Source organism: Hylobates moloch, unplaced genomic scaffold (genome assembly GCF_009828535.3).
Source record: "Hylobates moloch isolate HMO894 unplaced genomic scaffold, HMol_V3 SCAFFOLD_13, whole genome shotgun sequence".
Classification (NCBI taxonomy): Eukaryota; Metazoa; Chordata; class Mammalia; order Primates; family Hylobatidae; genus Hylobates; species Hylobates moloch.
Window position 1 is genome coordinate 82,610,315 of NW_026652288.1, and position 20,809 is coordinate 82,631,123.

General features: G+C 37.7%; 1 protein-coding gene across 1 annotated transcript in view; it reads right to left on the bottom strand.

The window, feature by feature from the left end:
* Positions 1-20,809, bottom strand: part of SPATA16 (spermatogenesis associated 16) — a 257,030-nt gene that overhangs the window by 117,365 nt on the left and 118,856 nt on the right. The window contains exon 4 of the mRNA XM_032172277.2: positions 13,407-13,496. Coding sequence (XP_032028168.1) covers positions 13,407-13,496 — 90 coding nt within the window. The remainder of the gene's footprint in view (positions 1-13,406; positions 13,497-20,809) is intronic.

Sequence of the window (20,809 nt, forward strand, 5' to 3'; positions counted from 1 at the left end):
ACTTGAAGTTTTACTATATTTTAACCTTCATCTATTTTCTCGAAATTACAAATATAAGACTTCTACTACTTACCTAAATATTGGATGAGCTGTAGTCTTAAAGTCAGATATTTGACCTAAGCTATGGCAAATGACTAAATCTGTCTTTATTAATGTCAGTTTTAGATATCATACACCAAGACACAACATTTTTACCGTGCTTAGCATTCATACAGCTTTATGATATTTAGGGAACAGGAAAGCCACTTAATGGTGGAATTATCACATCTATCTTCCAGTGTGTAAATGTATGTTACAAAGATTAATGCTAGAACACACTAAACTGCCCTGACAATGGTGAAATGCCTTGAATAAAGAGAAAGCCCTTCAGGCAGATGGCCAGTTTAAGAATAAAAATTAGCCAGCCTGTAGGCTTCATTTAACCTATTTGTAGGCATAAATGAGAACTTATTTTAACCAAAAAAACTGTGATGTATTTTTAGAATCTTGCACGATGAATGAATGCATCTTAGACTTCTAAGTGAATAAAAACTAAGTTAAACTCTCAACACTACCATCATCTCTTCAGAACCACTTGTCTTGAGTCTACCTGTCAGAATGTTCTCCTCCCTTGAGAGATACATAATAATCTCATTTAAAATCATAGAGTTCCCTGACACCAAAAAAGCTGGCACAGTTTCTCCCCGCTTGCTGGTACAGTACTTCTTCTGAGAGATTACTTATCTACAGTAATGCTACTGTTTTATGTTACTAGATTTCTGAACACCTCATTTTATTTTTGAATCACTCTTTTCTTTTGGCAGATTGTGATTTATATATGCATTATTTCCAGTAGGATTAAATTTTGTAAGCCAAGAAAAAAAAAGGAGATATGCTGCTGCTTGGCCAAAATGGAACAAGATATCTTGATAATCATTTATAGCACAGACCCTAAATGTTATACTAATTCTTGTTCAAAAATGAATACTTTAATGTGTCTCGTCTTAGGCTAGCAGATCATTCATTTCTAAAGGAAATGCCTATTTTTAAGGCAATTGATTGTCTTTGAGGTTTTTACTGTACACTCATCCAGAGAGCAGGTTTCAAATATCTCAAACTCAGAGTGTCAAAATAAAATAAAACAAAAGCAATTGTAATCACTGATCAGTTAAAACAACAGCAATCACTAAGGAGGGCCAAGAGCTTATAAGACTGCACGAGATGTTTTGAGAATGGCTTATTAGTGAACCAGAGGGCGGGTTATGCTCACATGGGGGAATTATGCTAATCCCTGTGGAGCAAATTCTGAGAAGGGAATGGGAAATTCTGAAGAAGTGGACAGAGGTACAAAAACAAGAAGAAGGACAGGTGCGGAGGACGATGAGTGGCAGGCAGCTGATATAGTAAAATAGGAGTAAACAAAAAGACACTGTCAGAGGCCAAGAGTGAGAGAGGTGAAGCTGAGAATGAGCTCTGAGGGAGAAAATTCTTAGTGTAGCGGTAGGCAACTGATACAACTTAGTGGGATCTTACCTATTTGTTGTTTTTCTTAAATCCTGAAAGGCATGTGTAATATAAAATAGCTTTGAAATCCAGTGTCAGTTAGTGCATTATTTTAAAAAGGCTAAAGATAAAACATTTTAGAATACCTACTTTTATTATTTAATCTATTTCTCATGATAATAAATATGTTATATGATATTAAATAAGACTATTACAAAATGAAAAGGAGAACAGACCAGATTTGTTGCAAATAGTGAATTCACCAAAGCTATTGAATTGAATTTGGTAAAATACATCTTTTTTTTATTTTTTAAACAGTTGGCTTTGGACTAAAATATTTCCCTAAATGATTTAGCACAAAATTTGACATGGGAAGGATCGCTCTTACTGGTGAAAGGAAGCTCAGCCTTTACCCTTAAGCTTTTACGTTTAGGGTAAAAGTTTGCTAAAAACCTATTTTAAGAAATAGTCTTATTGAATGTATTCAACTGATGTGAATAAATTTTCTTATGTACATTTAGCAATTTTTTATTTTAGCAAGAATTGTTAAAAATATATTTAGTGATATTTTTGATTTCAGTGCATTTTCAAATTTTCGAAAACGAAAGACATGGAATGGTTTATTCTGTTGAGGGATTAAACTACAGGATTCATTTACAACTAGAAGACAGGCTTTGATCCAGGTTGCAGATCCCATGCTGTGGCCTTCAGCCTTCCATGGGCTCTTAGTTATTTATCAGCTGGTGAGTTTGCCGAATGACCAGTTTGTCAAATTCATAAGCATATTTATTTACAAAAATTTGTTTATTTTAACTCTTTAGACAATTTATAGCAATCCTACTAGATGGACTTGCAGGGAGCCAGGATTCCAGAGATCTGGGGTCTTCCATTTCTCTCTGTTCTTCAGTCTTCCACTCTGTGGGATCCGCAGCTCAGATTGTGCTAGGAGCTCACTGTTGATTTTCCCTATTTTGGCTTCTTTAGTTTCAGGAGATAAAGCAGAGAGCTGTAACAATTGTCTGATTAATATGAATTCTTGCAAATGATATTAATTGTTAAAATATATTTCATTAAATAGATACATTTGATCACTCTGCAAAAACTGGGGAAAATTCTAAAAATAATAAAATATTAAAAACAGGAAATTACTTTTTTCCTTTGATCTTAGCCAAAGGGTCTAGAAGCAACAGTAAATGACTTAAAATTTTAAAAATAAATCAGTATAAATTTTTAAACTTCCAAATTAAAATTTTAATTGTATTCATAAGAATAGTAATAGACTATATTAAAGAACAACAGAGTCATAACTACACACACAAGAAGAACATGTTAATGAGAATAAATCATTCCATGACTTTAGCTTTTGAAAATTCTCTAAAATTAAAAAAATTGCTAAACTTTTTAAAGCAATTTTTGCTAAAATAAAAAATTGCTAAATGTACATAGGAAAATGTATTATATCAATTAGATATATTCAATAAGACTATCTCTTAAAATACGTTTTTAGCAAACTTTAAAATTAATGAATTCTGCAAATTGGTCATATGGTAAATTGATTCTACTGAACTCATTCATTTCATAGATAAGACCACTTCAGCTTTCTTAAGATGATTCTGCACTTTAAAAAAACTGAAATAACTGGCAATATTTAAAAATCGAGGGTTCTGGTTCAAGATGGCAGACTAGAAGCGGCTAGAGCCTGCGGCTCCTGGAGAGAAAACACTAAGCTCTTCAAATGTATCCTCCAGGAGGCCAAGTTGGAATTCACCAAGGAAGCAATACACAACAGGACCCAAAAGAGAGGAGCAAAGCAGGACAGCCACCCACCTGGGATTGGTGCAGAGCCAGAGGAATTGCCGTATCGTGGGGGAAAGGGTGATTGAATAATAGCTTCTGGGGGATCCACAATTCCACCACAGGCCTTTGCAGTCCTGGCCATGGAAGAGCCCCATTGACTCTCCAGGGTCTCCAGACAGACACAGAGAGCTGCCTGGGGTCTGTGCAGAGGCACCACTCAAGCCCATGTGAAGCCCAATGGGTCTTGGATCCCAGAGCACCCTAGAGCCAGCTACAGTAGCCCCACCAACAGGGCAGGCTAGGCTCTTTCGCATGCCCTTAGGATAGATGCAGCAGCCGCAGTGCTGAGGAGCAGACTACAGACTCCACCTCCAGTGTGCACACTTGCCTGTGTTACTGGTCAAAGGCCGTTGTCCAGGTTCTTGGTGTTTTGAACAAAGAATTAGAGAGAATGCACACACAAAGCAAGGCAGCAAAAGCAGAGATTTATCGTAAACGAAAGTACACTTCACAGGGCAGGAGCCGGCTGGAGCAAGCGGCTCAAGAGCCTCAGTTACAGAATTTCCTGGGGCTTAAATACCCTCTAGACGTTTCCCTTTGGTTTACTATATGCAAATAAAGTTCCGTGACCAGTCTGATTGGTTGTGGGAGGGAACCACTCCAAGTGATGAGTAGGCCCATGACCAGTCTGATTGGTTGTGGCAGGGGACCAATCAGAGGTACTTTCATTTTTCGACTGCCACGGAGGAAAAGGAGGGGTTGAAAAGGGAGTACCCTCTGACACTCAGCATGAATCCGCAGTAGATTCCCTACCTCCAGACCCTATTCTCCTGCCTCACCTGAGCACTCTGGTTGGTTGCAGCTCTGAGTTTCTCTGGGACATAACGGACAGACCTACCGTGATTGCCAAGGCCATTGTGCCCCCCTCTGTTGCCCCCAGGTTGGGAGGGACCAAAGAGCCTGAGCTCTTTTGCATGACTCCATCAGAGAGGAGGCCAGGCTGCTTTCCCTGCGAGCCCCTGCCCTACGTTGCTCTGTTAAAAGGCCCACTGGTTTGGGCTCCCAGCATAGCCGCCCCACCCGGCCTGACCACTCTGGCACGTTGCGGCGTGTGTGTGTGTGTGTGTGTGTGTGTGTGTGTTTTTGTGGTGGGACTCCCAGAGGTAAGTGACAGGCCCTCTGCCATTGCTGCTGCCGTGGTCCTTACCCTTGCTGCCCCCAGGCTGGAGAGGGAACAGAAAGCCTGAGTACTTTTGTGCCTCTAGCTTGCCGCAACTGCCCTGCAGAGAGACAGCCAGACTGCTTTTCGCTTGACTCCGTGCCCCTTCCCAAACGGATCTTGGGGTCTTCTGGCTTCCAGTGCACCCACTCAGCCCCGGCCTGAGCATTTCAATGGTGGCTCAAAGTACTTCCAAAAATCTTACCCCACAGGCCTGTGATCTCCGTTGGGTTCCTACCACCTAAGCAACTCTGCTTGCCCTTACCTGAGAGTTCAGCCAGTGACCTGAGGACAAGGCTTTCCCTCCCTATTACAGCCAGCACCTGAATCCTCAAAACCCAACTCCCCTAGACAGACCAATATAGAGTTCCAAAGTTGCATCAGTAATGAAAAACCTATCAACCAAAAAAAGACCTGGACCAGATGGATTCACACCCAAATTCTACCAAATATACAAAGAAGAGCTGCTACCAATACTACTAAGACTATTCCAAAAAAAATCAAGGAGGAGGGACTTCTCTCTAAGTTATTCTACAAAACCAGCATCATCCTGATACCAAAATCTGGCAAAGATACAACGAAAAGAGAAAACTACAGGCACAAAATCAACAAAATACTGGCAAACTGAATCCAGCAGCACATCACAAAGTTAATTCACCATAATAAAGTAAGCTTCGTTCCTGCGGTGCAAGGTTGATTCAACATACGTGAATCAATAAATGTGATTCATCACATAAACAGAATTAAAAACAAAAACCATATGATCATCTAAATAGACACAGAAAAAGCTTCCAATAAAATCCAACATTCCCTTCACGACAAAAACCCTCAGCAAACTAGGCATTGAAGAAACATACCTCAAAATAATAAAAGCCATCTATGACAAACCTGGAGCCAACATCATACTTATGAGATCGGGTGCATTCAGGGTGGTATGGCCGTAGACCAGCCAGCAACCTACTAAATGGGCAAAAGGTAGAAGCATTCCCCTTAAGAAAAGGAAGAAATAAGTATGCCAGCTCTTATTCAACATCATACTGCAAGTCCTAGCCGGCAAACTTAGGCAAGAGAAAGAAATAAAAATCATACAAACCGGAAAAAAAGAAGTCAGATTATCTCTTTTCACAGACAATATGATTCTATGCTAGAAGACTGCCAAAAGGCTCCTAGAACTGATAAACGACTTCAGTAAAATTTTAGGATACAAAATAAGTGTACAAAAATCAGTAGCTTTTTTTTTCCTTTTTATTTATTTATTGATGTTTTTAGAGACAGGGTCTCACTAGGAGACAGCGTCTGAACTCTAGGATGGAGTGCAGTGGCATGATCGTAGTTCACTCTAGCCTCGAACTCCTGGGCTTAAGCGATCTTCCTGCCTTAGCCTACTGAGTAGCTAGTACTACATGTGTGTGCCACCATGCCCAGCTAATTAAAAAAAAAAGTTTGTTTTTTCTTTAGAAACAGAGTCTTGCTGTGTTGCCCAGGCTAGTCTCAAACTCCTGGCCTTGAGTGATCCTCCCATTTCGGCTTCTTAAAATTCCAGGATTACAGACATGAGTCACCATGCCTGGCATTTTTATACACCAATAATGTTCAAGCTGAGAGTCAAATCAAGAATGCAGTCTCATTTACAATAACCACACATACAAAAATGAAATACCTAGGAACACAGCTAACTAAGGAGATGAAAGGAGAACTATAAAACACTACTGAGATAAATGATAGATGACACAAATAAATGGAAAAACATGCCAGGCTAATGGATTTGCAGAATTAATATCATTAAAATGGCCATATTGCCCAAAGCAATCTACAGATTCAACCCTACTCCTACCAAACTACCAATGTCATTTTTCACATTTTCCAATTTTTCCAATATTGGAAAAAATATTCTAAAATTCATATGAAACCAAGAAAGAGCCCAAATAGCCAAAGTAATCCTAAGCAAAAAGAACAAAGCTGGAAGCATCACATTACCTGACTTCAGACTATACCATAAGGCTACAGTAACCAAAGCAGCATAGTACTGGTACAAAAACATACACAGAGACCCACAGAACAGAATAGAGAATCCAGAAATAAAGCTGCACCCCTAACATCATCTGATCTTTGACAAAGTTAACAAAAATAAGAAATGGGGAAAGGACGTTATATTCAATAAATGATGCTAGGACAGCTGGCTAGCCATATGCAGAAGAATGAAACTGGACCACTACCTTTCACCATACGTAAAAATTAACTCAAGATGGATTAAAGATTTAAATATAAAACCTCAAACAATAAAAATCTTGGAAGAAAACCTAGGATATACCTACCATTCTAGACACTGGCCTTGGCAAAGAGTTTATGGCAGTGTCCTCAAAACATAATAATTGGCAAGTAGGGCCTAATTAAACTAAAGAGATTCTGCACGGCAAAAGAAACCATCAGCAGTGTAAACAGGCAACCTACAAAATGGGGGAAAATATTTGCCAATTAAGCATCTGACAAGGTCTAATACCCAGAATCTATAAGGAACTTAAGCAAAAAACAAGCAAACCACAATTAAAAACCATTAAAAATTAGGCAAAGAACATGAACAGACACTTCTCAAAGGAAGACATACAAATGGCTAACAAATATAAAAAAATGCTCAACATAGCTAATAATCAGAGAGATGCAAATCAAAACCACAATGAGATGCCATTTCACATCAGTTGGAAAGGTTGTTATTAAAAAGTCAAAAAATAATAGATGCTAGTGAGGCTGCAGAGAAAAGAGAATGCTTATCCACTCTTGGTGGGAATGTAAATTAGTTCAGCCATTGTTGAAAGCAGTTTGGAGACTTCTCAAAGTGTTGCGGAATCAGGAGGACCAGAGAGAGACCTTGGGGTGTATACAGGAGGATATCTTTATTATTGAGTGCACTCAGACCCAGCAGACTCAACGTCCAAAGACTGGGCCCAGAACAAGGGCAGCACTTGACTTTTATACACACTTCACAAAAGGGGGTGGGCTAGCTTGAAGCAAGCTTACAGTGGCCTGAAAGCAGGGATACAGAGGCAGGACAAAGACAGTTAATCAATTTGTAACAGGTTCATAACTCAGGATTGCACATGACTGTTGCTATGCAACCCATATGTCCATTATCTTGGTTTGCCTAGGCACGGGCTTATCCCATAACCTTCACTATGGCACCCAGGTAGCTATAACTCAGGCGTGCTCAGAGGCTCATGACCTTCATTCTATTGCTTAAATAAAACAGAATACTTGAAGTCAGTAGTTACAGAGAACAGGAATCTATAAACTCATTCCATAAAACAAAGGAAAATTTGTTTTTCTTCTCCCTGGAGAGTCTCCAGAGCACATTAGATAGTATTATCAAGACTTTTCCTGAGTCTGGGCTGTGCCTGTTGCTGCCTCTGGGACAAGTCAGCCTAATACAGGAAAGCTTATTTCTCTTTCTTTTTAATTTTGTTTTTCTTTAATTTCCCGCCTCAAAAGAACTTAAAACAGAGCCACCATTCAACTCAGCAATCCCATTTCTTGGTGTATACCCAAAGGAAAACAAACTGTTCCACCAAAAAGACACATACACTTGTATGTTCATTATAGCACTATCTGCAATAGTAAAGACATGGACTTAACCTTGGTGTCCAACACCAGTGGATTGGATAAAGAAAATGTGGTACATATATATCATGGATTACTACCCAGCCATATAAAGAATGGAACCATGTTCTTTATGGCAACATGGATGCTGCTGGAGGCCATTATCCTAAGTGTAATTTAACATAGGAATAGAAAACCAAGTACTGCATGTTCTCACTTATAAGTAGGAGCTAAACTTTGGGTACTTATGGACATAAAGATGGAAACAATAAACATTGGGTACTGCTGAAGCGGGGAGAGAGGGAGGGGAGTAAGGGTGGAAAAACTACCAACTGGGTACTATGCTCACTACCTGGGTAACAGGGCCATTTGTATCCCAAACCTCAGTGTCATGCAATATACTCATGTAATAAACCTGCACATGTATCCCATGAATCTAAAATGAAAGTTGAAAATATTTTAAAAAGTAAACAAATTTATTGGAATGCTCTGAAGTTGTATTAATACTATCTCTTGAAGACTCAAAAAAAATCTACCAAGTTGAACCTACACTCCCATAGAGCAACATTAGTTGGACTTGAGTGTGACTACTCTCTTTGGAAGGGCCAGTGGTAGGGTGATGATATGGCCGGTGTGCTTGTGAAAGTCCTGGTTTATACCTGTTTTCCTGGCGTAATTCTTAATAGTGTCCACTTTCACTATCACAGGTATCTAGTTTGAAAGATTAATTTTATGGTCACTTTAGTGAGTGGTCTCCAGCTCACTGTAGTTCATAGAACATATTTTATCTTTTAAATGGTCTGATACACACATCATCTGCCCGGGCTTTATAAGCATTTGAATGTGTTATTACTGTTTTTGTATCCCTTATCTAGCCCATGCATGTAGAAATACACAGAAAATTCTTTTTTCTTTTTTTTTTTTTTTTGAGACAGAGTTTCGCTCTTGTTACCCAGGCTGGACTGCAATGGCCCGATCTCCACTCACTGCAACCTCTGCCTCCTGGGTTCAAGCGATCCTCCAGCCTCAGCCTCCCAGGTAGCTGGGATTACACGTGCCTGCCAGCACACCCGGCTAATTTTTGTATTTTTAGTAGAGATGGGGTTGCACCATGTTGGCCAGGCTGCTCTCGAACTCTTGGCTTCAGGTGATCTGCCCACCTTTGCCTCCCAAAGTGCTGGGATTACAGGTGTGAGCCACTGCACCTGGCAGAAAATTCTTTATCAATGATGCATTAAAGAGACTTTGTTGCATTTTTTCTTTAGTTTTACCTTCTGTTTGCTGCTTCTTACACAATGTGGTTTTAAATAAAGACCCTGTGCAATGTTATATGGTTTTTTGCCTATGTATTTTCAATTTAGAAGTCATCATGCTATCCCATAATCTTCACTACGATGAGCACAGTTCTCATATTTATCTTTCAATCAGGGTTCTACAAAGAATTTTATGTAATATCTTATTGATATAGCTGAATGGTTATCAACCACATACTACCACAGACTCAAAAACCTGCTAATTTAATTCACAATCCCCTAACTGGTGCTTGGCATATTTTAGACCTTGTGCTAGTCATTGAGCACAAAGAGATAAAAGACACCATGATACTATATCGTCAAAAGTCATTAGCTGTCTTCACAAAACAGCCTTGGCTTTTCTTTGATTTTATGTCTTTGAATATTTTCTTCTCATGAAGGTAGTCCCAAATGGTGTGTGTGTGTGTGTGTGTGTGTGTGTGTGTGTGTGTGTATGAGTGTTGGGGGAGGAGAGGCAGATTTGAGTGATGACATTCATTCTATGTCAACGCAGATTTTTTGTATGCATTGAAACAGAAAGATGTTAAAAAGCTTCGCAACTTTCTATTTCAGTTAAGGCTTCACAAGGTGGCTTGTTCTTGGGAATGGGGATTAGAGCTATCTTAACTTCGTTTGTGGTCTGAAAATGTGATTTCATCAATTTAACCAGTGCCAGCCATCTCCGCAAAGTGACTAGCATCCCTGCGGAGCCTAAATCATAATAAAATATCTCAATTTGTGTTCAATTTCTATAATTTATGTATTCTTACACTTTCTTCTGGTAGAATGTTACTGAAAGGATATTGACCTGTAAAATAAAAGAATCTGTCCGTTGTAAACCTGATATCTTCCCTCCAACCACAGGGAGTAGCATTTCCTCCAGCCTCTCTTGTTGAGAGTTTGGGCTTTTTAGATGAGGCTATTCTGGGAATCATTTTGGCCTATTTATTAGAAATCCCTTCATGGGTGAAGGTGGTTAGGCTCAGAAAACCTAAGATATTCTAATTTCCAGGGACTGGTTATATATACCCTTATCTTGGATAAGATATGGGCTGATGCATTTCCTTTGGAATTATGGTTTTAGAATCTCCTAAGTCACATAATAATGGCATTTTTTTCATATGTGGTAGGTGCCTCTCAATCCAAGACACATGACTGCGTAGCATGCTACAGGAAATAACCTTGATGTGTTGTCTTTACCAATGAATTTTCACTTAGAATACTTGTAAGAGGCCTGAATCAAACTGCTCAAATCTCCAATAGATTGACTGATAAACATAAATGCTATAAGCCAGGTGCAGTGTCTCATGTCTGTAATCCCAACACTTTGTGAGGCCAATGCCAGCAATCACCTGAGGTCAGGAGTTTGAGACCAGCCTGGCCAACACGGTGAAACCCCATCTAGACTAAAAATACAAAAATTAGCTGGGTGTGGTGGTGTGTGCCTGTAGACCCAGCTACTCAGGAGGCTGAGGCAGGAGAATTGCTTGAAACTGAGAGGTGGAGGTTACAGTGAGTGCTGAGATTGTGCCACTGTACTCCAGCCTTGGCAGCAGAAAAAGGCTGTCTCAAAAAACAAACAAACAAAAAAGCTGTATATATTGCTTTATATATGTTGATTTACATTAGAAATCTAGCTGCTAAGACACACTACTATATTTATGTTCACAGTTCATAGCATCCTTTCTCTGGGGGGAATGACCTTATACTGTATATTGAGGGCTATAATTGCTAAATAAACCAAGATGAAAAATACTTGTACCTGACAGTAATTGTATTGCTTCTCCATAGAAACTCCACACCAGCATAACCAAGAATTATCAGGAATTTTCTCAAGAAGCATTATCAGGTGAGTCATCAAATGATATTAAGCAGATATGCCTGTTTCACCGCAGGTATACCTAATTCAGTATACATGACAAGGGCAGTGGAATATTCTGTGCCAATTTCACACGGCGAATATTGACAAATTCCAAATTTTTAAGTTCTTGTTGTTTGTTTTGGGATCCATGAAAAATTTATGTCACTACTTTGGCTCCAACAGGCTTGATACAATTATGTTATAGCCAATGGTGTGCTGGTAACCTGGCTCTCCCAAAAGTAAAAAAAAGCCTGGATTTGTAGCATTTGCAATTTCAACAGTGTAGCTTCTCCCAGCATTGCTAATTTCTCCTACAGTTTAGCAACTAGCTCGCTCCAAATTCCTGAATATTTAACAATTTGATCTTTAGAGTCTGTATAAGCACACCACTAGCATTCTTTTACTAGTTGAAATCTAGTTCTGAAATTGTATCTAGTCTTCTACTGATCTTTCAATTGGATTCAAGATGTATTAAGAAACCACCTCTTAATGGAGGCTATTTTGCAGATGGCTGTTACCTGCTAATGCTGAACTTACTAGCTTCATTTGTAGCTAGTGACGTTTATTAAAACCTGTTTATTTAAATGTGAAACAGAAGGACACTTATTATCATCTCTTAGATTATCTCTCAATCATACTGCTAGGAAACGTGTGGTCAGAAAGTGAGCCACAGAGACATTTCAGTGGAGTAAATAAAAAGTAGGAAGAAGTAATATGTGAGTACCTTAGATAAAACACATTGGAGAAATAGCAGAGGAGGAAATATGCAAAAAAGAGAGTGATAAAGACCTTTTAAAAACTGTTCAAAGTGGACCTTCACACAGATAAAAAGATGTTATGGCATATTGGTTGTTTGACTGCAAAGTGAGAGTAATTGAGATGAACTCTGCTTTCCATATCTATTTAATTGAGTTCAGGCAACTCCTGGGAACATCTTACAAACATGGAATTCATGTAAACCTCACAGTGTCAATTTTTTTTTTGAGACGGAGTTTCGCTCTTGTTGCCCAGGCTGGAGTGCAACTGCGCGATCTCGGCTCACCGCCACCTACACCTCCGGGTTCAAGCGATTCTCCTATCTCAACCTCCCGAGTAGCTGGGATTACAGGCATGTACCACCATGCCAGGCTAATTTTTTGTGTTTTCAGTAGAGACAGGGTTTCTCCATGTTGGTCAGGCTGGTCTCAAACTCCCAACCTCAGGTGATCCACCTGCCTTGGCCTCCCAAAGTGCTGGGATTACAGGCGTGACATAGTGTCAATTTTATGAAGCCATTTTATTATACACTCAAACTCCTGCTTACAATGTCAAAGATAGTATTATTTAAAAATTTTCTGGACAGTAGTCACCTGCAACCTAGGCACTCCATCTCGATTCCTGCAGATTTATCCTTAGAAGTTGTGCTTGGAGTAAATCTAGAAACCAACCACATTTTCCTGTTAGATCCCTGGGGTGGTAAAGTGGATAAGGAAGAAATAGCAGGCACCTCTACATTAGGAAATAAGGAAAATTATTTGAGAGAGCTCATGGAAAGGAAGAGGAGTCTTGTGAGCTAATCCAGGAAGGGAAAAAGCCTGGGTTGTCACAGGCGAGAAGGAATTCGGTAGCATTGAGGCTGTTGCACAACTCTCCCAATTCTTTGCCACAGTCTAAGTTCTGGGATGCAAATATTAGGGGAAGCTTCACTAGGTTTTTAAAAAAATACATTGGGGTCCAAGAAAAAAATACTTTGGGACATCTCTAACAACCTTAGTGTTATTTAACTGATGCCATCTGCTCCAGAAATGGGTTTCTAGGATCCTTTTCACGTGATTGGATTTCCTCTCCAGTGCTCAAGATATTTATAGAAATGTATCATTAAAATCTGGACCAGAACATCCCGAGAGCAAGAGGTCAAGCGCATTTCCATTACTTTATGCAAGTTTTTCCATCATTGTCAGTGACCTCATGGCTGGAAAGTTTGAATTTTGTTAAGAGCTATGAACATGGAATAGCTTTAATTAAAGAGAAAGATAGTCAATCATTGCTGGTTTGACGTTGATAGGCAATAATTTGGATAAAATCATATTCCATGAGAGAAATGGAGAGTTCTGTTGTGCTAATACCAGAATTTGAGAATAATTTAACTTGAAATAAATCCTCACAAAAGTTAAAACAAACATACCGGGCAGCCTCTGAATACCTCTCCAGGCATCTAAACACTGTCGCTTGACGAAGATGATTCCGGAAATAGGCTGGGTTTAAAACAATGCTTCTGTAAAAAGGTAAAAGAAATGCAAATGTTATTTGGGTTTTAAAAGACAACTACCACAAGTGCCTTGGAATGAAATCACAGGCATTCAGTTTTATATACTACGTGTTTTTGAAGATACTAGTGAAAGGAGCCCTTCCCCCCCTGTAATTGGCAGTTAAGACAAATAAACAAGCATTATTGAAAAACTAATTAAGTTTGTATTATCAAAGAAATTTTATTGATGGGACTGGATATTTTTACAGATATGACAATGGCAAAGAATTTGAATTCAACTTACGTTACATATAAGACATGGTGCTATTTTATTTGTTTTTAAATGAATTTTTATTTTAATAATTCAGTGAAAAAGCAGGTTATTTATGGTATGTCTACTTTTAATGAAGAAAGAGGTTGTTAGTTGCTGAATTTCAGTTAAAATAAAAAAGGAACCGGAGGCTGGGTGCGGTGGCTCACGCCTGTAATCCCAGCACTTTGGGAGGCTGAGGTGGGCGGATCACCTGAGGTCAGGAGTTCAAGAACAGCCTGGCCAACATGGTGAAACCCTGTCTCTACTAAAAAATAAAAAAATTAGCCAGGTGTGGTGGCAGGTGCCTGTAATCTCAGCTACTCGGGAGGCTGAAGCAGGAGAATCGCTTGAACCCGGGAGGCAGAGGTTGCAGTGAGATCGCGCCACTGCACTCCAGCCTGGGGGACAAGAGCGAGACTTTTTCTCAAAAAAAAAAAAAAAAAGAGGAACTGGAATTTGGGTGGCATGTTCATTTGAATTCCATAATTAGGTTCTGTGTCTTCTCCCAGCTGGGTGTAAGAGAAGACGTGTACCGTTGGTTAAGGGATCTAGTCTTGGTCTTGACTGTTTTGTTAAGGCCTTTCCTCACTTTGGATGTCTGTTTTTTCTTGACTGAAATGACAAGGCTTGACTTGTGGATAAGATGAACTAACTGTCCTTACCTGCTGACTCTTCCATTATCTCAGAGAGTTCTGGAATCTCAATCCAAACCTAGATGTGAAATGATCTCCTTAGCTGCCTTCTTCTCCTAGAGATAAAAGGGTAGACCTTTCTCTTCCTTGCTTCATTGAGAGCCTCTTATGCTATGGGTAGGTATTGCTCAAGGTGTTTGATATAACAGGGTCAACTAGCTGGATGCAGTCCATGCCCTATCACCAACTGGGGACCCAACCATTAGTGAAAGTTCGAAATGTAGCTTCTACTGTATTTATCAATGTGGGCTACAGAGTGTTACAGAACCAACGCATGATTATTAAGCAACATTTTGTGAGCCTGTTTTTACAAGTTGATGGGAATCACTTGGAATTAGTTCATTATTAAAGTAAGTGGTTCTTAACCTTTTTTTGAGAGGTATACAGCGCTTTCGGGAACCAGATAAAAAGTCTGAACCTCTGTCCAGAAAAATGCACATGATCATAATTGCACAAATTTAGGAAACTTGTGTGACCTCTCAGGGCTCTTCAGGTATTCCACATTAAAAACATGCAGACGAAAATAATTCCATTCCCAGAAATACTAAATATAAAAAGAATAAAGCAGAAAAAAATCTATCTGGCCTATGGATAATCATAGAATCGTATGATGATGAGATGGATCGACTCTATAACTTAGCTCACTTCGAAAACAAATGAGCAGAAAGTAGAAGAGGGAACTTTCTAAAATCATGCATAACTAGTTAAAGAGCTGTCTCAAGTTTATTGGTTCTCCATGTCTAGCCACAGAGCATTGTATTATACCACACTGCCTTTCCTATGGTGATTTCTGAATTAGAAGGGTCTGAGTTAATGAGGTTTTACTGTACTCTATGACAAGGATTTTTGCAAATGAATACATTAATCCCTCAAGAACACAGATCGTTTGTTTTGGTGTGTTCTGATTAAAATGTTGGAAATGTTAAAACGATCACATGGGTTCATTTAATATCAAGACAAAACTATAATACTAATATTTACCATGAATATTTATTACTTCAGAAAAAGAGAATGTTTGAAAATCATGTTTATATATTTTGTCCCTATAGAAGCAATTTTGTAAAGGTAAGTCAGAGTAGCTGAGGGCAGAGCTTTGTCCAGGGACTGGGTTTTCTGATTCTGACAATTTTCTTCCACAGGACAGGTAATTCTTCCCTATTACTTTTTATTTATTTATCTATTTCATCCACAAGTCTATGAGGTGTACTCCCTATTACTTTATTCACTTATTCACTCATGCATGTTTAGTTAGCATCTACAAATTTGAGGGGACAAAATCCTTACTGAATGGATGTTTCCAGCCTTTGGCATCTTTTTGCCTATGATGTAATGTTTTTGCTTTGCTGAGCTATTCTCCAAGAATCTTGCTCTGTCAGACGAGTTCTTCTGACAAGAGTAGATTAGATTGGAGACAAGGATGAGGTGTGCTGGGAAGGAGGGGTAGTGAAGAAAGAGCTTATCAAAAGAGAGAGAGGAGAGAGAAGAGAAGGCATCAGAGTTGCTTTGGATGTAGGCAGAGAAGACTTTTGTGAGTGGTGAGGGCTGGTGAGGTTGACACTATTGGAACCATTACAGTGTGATTTATAAAAAGATTGGAATTTTTAAAAAATTGCTTGTAATTATAAGTCCTCTGTATGGTGTTGAAGAAATGCAAGTAGAGGACATGAGTTTAGAAATCACTATTGCTAGACGGACTAGATTCTTTTAATCATAACAGCACTCTGCCCTAAACCACATGATTCACGGCTTCATAAGAGGGACCAAGGGAAGACCCAGACCCAGTCTCTACCCTGAAAGTGTAATTATAAAAGAATATTTGGTAATTTGAGATGAAATATTTTATTTGGCAATTTATTATTTTTTGACTCTTATAATTATTGCAGCATTCACTGTGTGCTTATCGTACGCCCCTGTTAGATATTTGGCAAGGAAATGCTAGTGGCAGTTGTAAAGCCTAGCTTTTATACTTTTATTAATTTATCGATGCTTTCTAAAATGACGTACCCTTTTAAAGATATATTTTATGTCGTGTGCAACTTGTAGGGGAAATGATGATCTGTCTTTTGAAAAGTTCTTAATCATTTGTCATTTGATGCCATTTGGAAAGCTGCAGGAGGCAGCCTGTGACCGAAATGGACAATCTCACTGCAGTTACAGTGAAAAAAAAACTACAATTGTAATCAGAGAGCAATCTCAGAGCTGATTGGTCTGATTTTATCACAGAGGAAAAAACTCTGATTTAGCTATGCTGATAGGGCTTTTGGTAAAAAACAAGAACCATGTTAGAGACTAGCTAAATGATAGACGTCATTGAATTTTTGTCAGAAGAAAAGGAGTTAGTAATGGGCAATGATTGCCTACTCCGTTGATTCACCCCATTCTAAAACAATGGGATCCTGTAAAATAATATATATTATAATAGATGAAAGTTTATTTTTAAAACAAATTTCTTATCTGTGGTAAATCTTGTGCTTTTTATGATTTCTATTTGTGGATACTTTAAAATTTATCTTTTATATTAAAGTTCACATGATTTGATGCTTGTGTGTGTGTGTGTGTGTGTATGTGTGTGTGCTTATTTTATTAAGCCCTAAATTTGTACAGTGGTGAGGCTGGAATATAAGTCTATTTTGGTAATTATCTCAGGTTTCCCAATTCGCTTGATAAATAATCCATCCTTCTCTTGTGATTTGATATGCCACCTTTATTATACACTAAGTTCATATGCACACTTGGGGTCTATGGCTGGGCTTTGTAGCCCATGCTTTTGATCTGCCTAATTCTGTGACAGAAAATGCTCTAATTATCTTTATTTTATAATAGGTTTTAATTTCCAGAAGGGAAACAACTGCCTAATGTCTTCTTTGTGAATATATTTGTTAGTTAATATGGCATATTTATTCTTCCTGTTGAACTTTATCATTTTTATTTCTTCCAGCTACAAAAAGATCATTTGGTAATTTTTATTGGTATTAAACTAAAGACATTAGATTAAAATTTAGGAAGAATAGACATTTTTATATTATTGTCTTCCCATCCAGGAATGTGGCATTTCTCTTCTTTATTCAAATATTCTTTTGTGTCTCCCAGTAATATTTTAAAGTTTTTTTTAAATAGAAGTTTTACTAATTTCTTGTAATATTTTAACTTTTTTTTAAAAATAGAAGTTTTACTAATTTCTTGTTAATTCTTAAGTTTGAAAATTCTGCATGAGAATATATGTCAATATGTGTATATTCACATATCTATGTATATACACATACATATTTGCATATATATTCTCATGTAGAATTTTAAAGCTTAAGAATTATATAAAATGCATAGAATAAATATATATAACTATATTACTATGAGTATAATCAGCATCAGCACCTGGGAGCTTACTAAAAATGTGAAATCTTGATTCCTACCTCAAACCTACTAAATCACATTTCAACAAGATTCTTAGTTGATCTGTATGCACATTAAGGTTTGAGAAACACTACATGTATGCACAATAGGTATGGGATTTTTTTTCTATTATATTTTCTAAACTCTTATTGATAGCATAGCATTTAAACGTGTATTTTTAAAAATATTTATTTTGTATCCTTATAACAATATCACAATAATTTAATTTTATTTACATCATCTGCAAATAATGATGTTTGGTTACTGCTTTTCAATACTTATAACCATTTTTTTCTCTTACTACATAGGCTAAATTTTTTAGAAAAAGAATTTAGATAAGTAAGGTGAGCTAAGAGTGTTTCAATATTTCATTGATAATTATTATTATTGATCAATTTCAGAAAAAAAAATCATTCTATGTGTTATTTTCCAAGAGTTACCAGAAGTAAATAATTTTTAAAAATATTCTTTGAATCTATCAAAATGATCTTGTGGACTTTCCTTTGATCTTTTGTATTGATGAATTAGGTTAATTAATGATTCAAAAAAGTATCAAAATTAATACAGAATATTAAAGCCAAGGATTGAGAAAGTGAATAGTAAAATAAAACTACATCCAGGATAAGAAATGAACAAATATAAAAATTCATTTAAAAAATAATGCTATGATTTTTATGAAATAGTATACTAAAATTAAGTTGCTAGAGGTTTTATATTTTGTCTTTTCAATCAAACTGATATTAGGTTTAGCTATTAATTCTACTCTTTTATTTTTTGATTTATTCATTTCTGTTTTTATACTTATTAATCAATATTTGTCCTCTCTGAAATTTATTTTTATTATTTCTCTTATTCTTGACATATAGAAAATTTATGTTTTCTTTTTAGAGAAAGCATTTAGAGGTTTGAATTTTTAAACTAATTTTAGCTTTGACCATACCCTTAAGAATGATAGAGTATATTTTATTCTCATTATAGTTGTTTCTCCTAGTCTCTAATTATAGATTTTAATTCCTCTTTAAAGAATTATTTAGGACAGCATTGTTCAATTTCAAAAGGGTATTTTTTTCTTATAACTTTTACTGTTAATTTCCCATTTTATTTCAATGTAAATAGAGAATATCTTGTACAATTTCTTCTTCTGATATATATCAAAATTAATAAATGGTTCAGTGTTGAAAATATTTTAATGGCATGTAGGAGAAATAATATATTTATTTCTAAGGTATTGTTAGTCTGAAACCACTGGAGATAACATTAAATTTTTAATGATTTAAATAAAATTTCTAGACACCTTTACTTCATTCAAATTCCTTGGGAAATCTTTTGAGAAGTAAATTTTAATGATGATTATTACCATTTTAAACCCAGCTTGTTTTTAAAGGCAATATTCTCATTGTTTATATTCATGTTCTATAATACTTTTCAGAAAGTTAAAATTTTCTAACATTTTTATTTGTCACTTTTATTGAGTTATAATTTATATACAGTAGTATTCACTTTTTAAAAGCATATAGTTTGGTCTGTTTCGACAAATACATAGCCATCAACACAATAGAGATACAGAAATTTACAACCGTGCTAAACAGTTCTCTCATTTTACTTTTTAATCAATTTGCTTCCCTTATGCCCAGTTTCTGGCAACCACTGATCTATTTTCCAACTTTATAGTTTTACCTTCTCTAGAATATCACTTAAATGGAATAATATAGTATATAGCCTATGCATAAGGCTTCTTTTACTTAGAATAATGGTTTTGAGATTCATCCATATTATTGTATGTTATCAATAGTTTGCTTCCTTTTACTGCTTAACTATTAGCAGTTTCTACAATTTGTTTATTCATTCACCAACTGATGAACACTTTGTTGTTTCTGTTGCTGTAAACATTCATATACAAATCTTTTGATACAAACTTTCATTTCTTATGGTAAAATACGGGGGAGTGAGAATACTGGGTCCTATTCTAAGCATATGCTCAACTTTGTAAGAAACTCCTAAATGTCTTTCCAAAGCAGTTGTACTATCCTGCATTCTCTCCAGCAATGCATGAAAGTTCCAGTTGCTTTGCATCCTCGCCAGAACTGGTATGATCAGCATGTATGCGTGTGTTTTAGGGGGGTGGAGCCAAGATGGCCGAACAGGAACAGCCCCGGTCTACAGCTCCCAGTGTGAGTGACGCAGAAGACTGGTGATTTCTGCATTTCCATCTGAGGTACCAGGTTCATCTCACTAGGGAGTGCCAAACAGTGGGTGCAGGACAGTTGGTTTAGCACACCGTGCACGAGCCTAGCCAAAGCAGGGTGAGGCATTGCCTCACTCGGGAAGCACAAGGGGTCAGGGAGTTCCCTTTCCTAGACAAAGAAAGGGGTGACAGACGGCACCTGGAAAATTGGGTCACTCCCACCCTAATACTGCAAACGGGCTTGGAAAATGGCACACTAGGAGATTGTGTCCCGCACCTGGCTTGGAGGGTCCTACGCCCACGGAGTCTCGCTGATTACTAGCACAGCAGTCTGAGATCAAACTGCAAGGTGGCAGCCAGGCTGGGGGAGGGTTGCCCGCCATTGCCCAGGCTTGCTTAGGTAAACAAAGCAGCCAAGAAGCTCGAACTGGGTGGAGCCCACCACAGCTCAAGGAGGCCTGCCTGCCTCTGTAGGCCCCACTTCTGGGTCAGGGCACAAACAAAAAGTCAGCAGTAACCTCTGCAGACTTAAATGTCCCTGTCAGACAGCTTTGAAGAGAGTAGTGGTTCTCCCAGCATGCAGCTGGAGATCTGAGAACGGGCAGACTGCCTCCTAAAGTGGGTTCCTGATCCCCAAGCAGCTTAACTGGGAGGCACCCCCCAGCAGGGACAGACTGACACCTCACTTGGCCAGGTACTCCTCTGAGACAAAACTTCCAGAGGAATGATCAGACAGCTGAATTTGCGGTTCATGAAAATC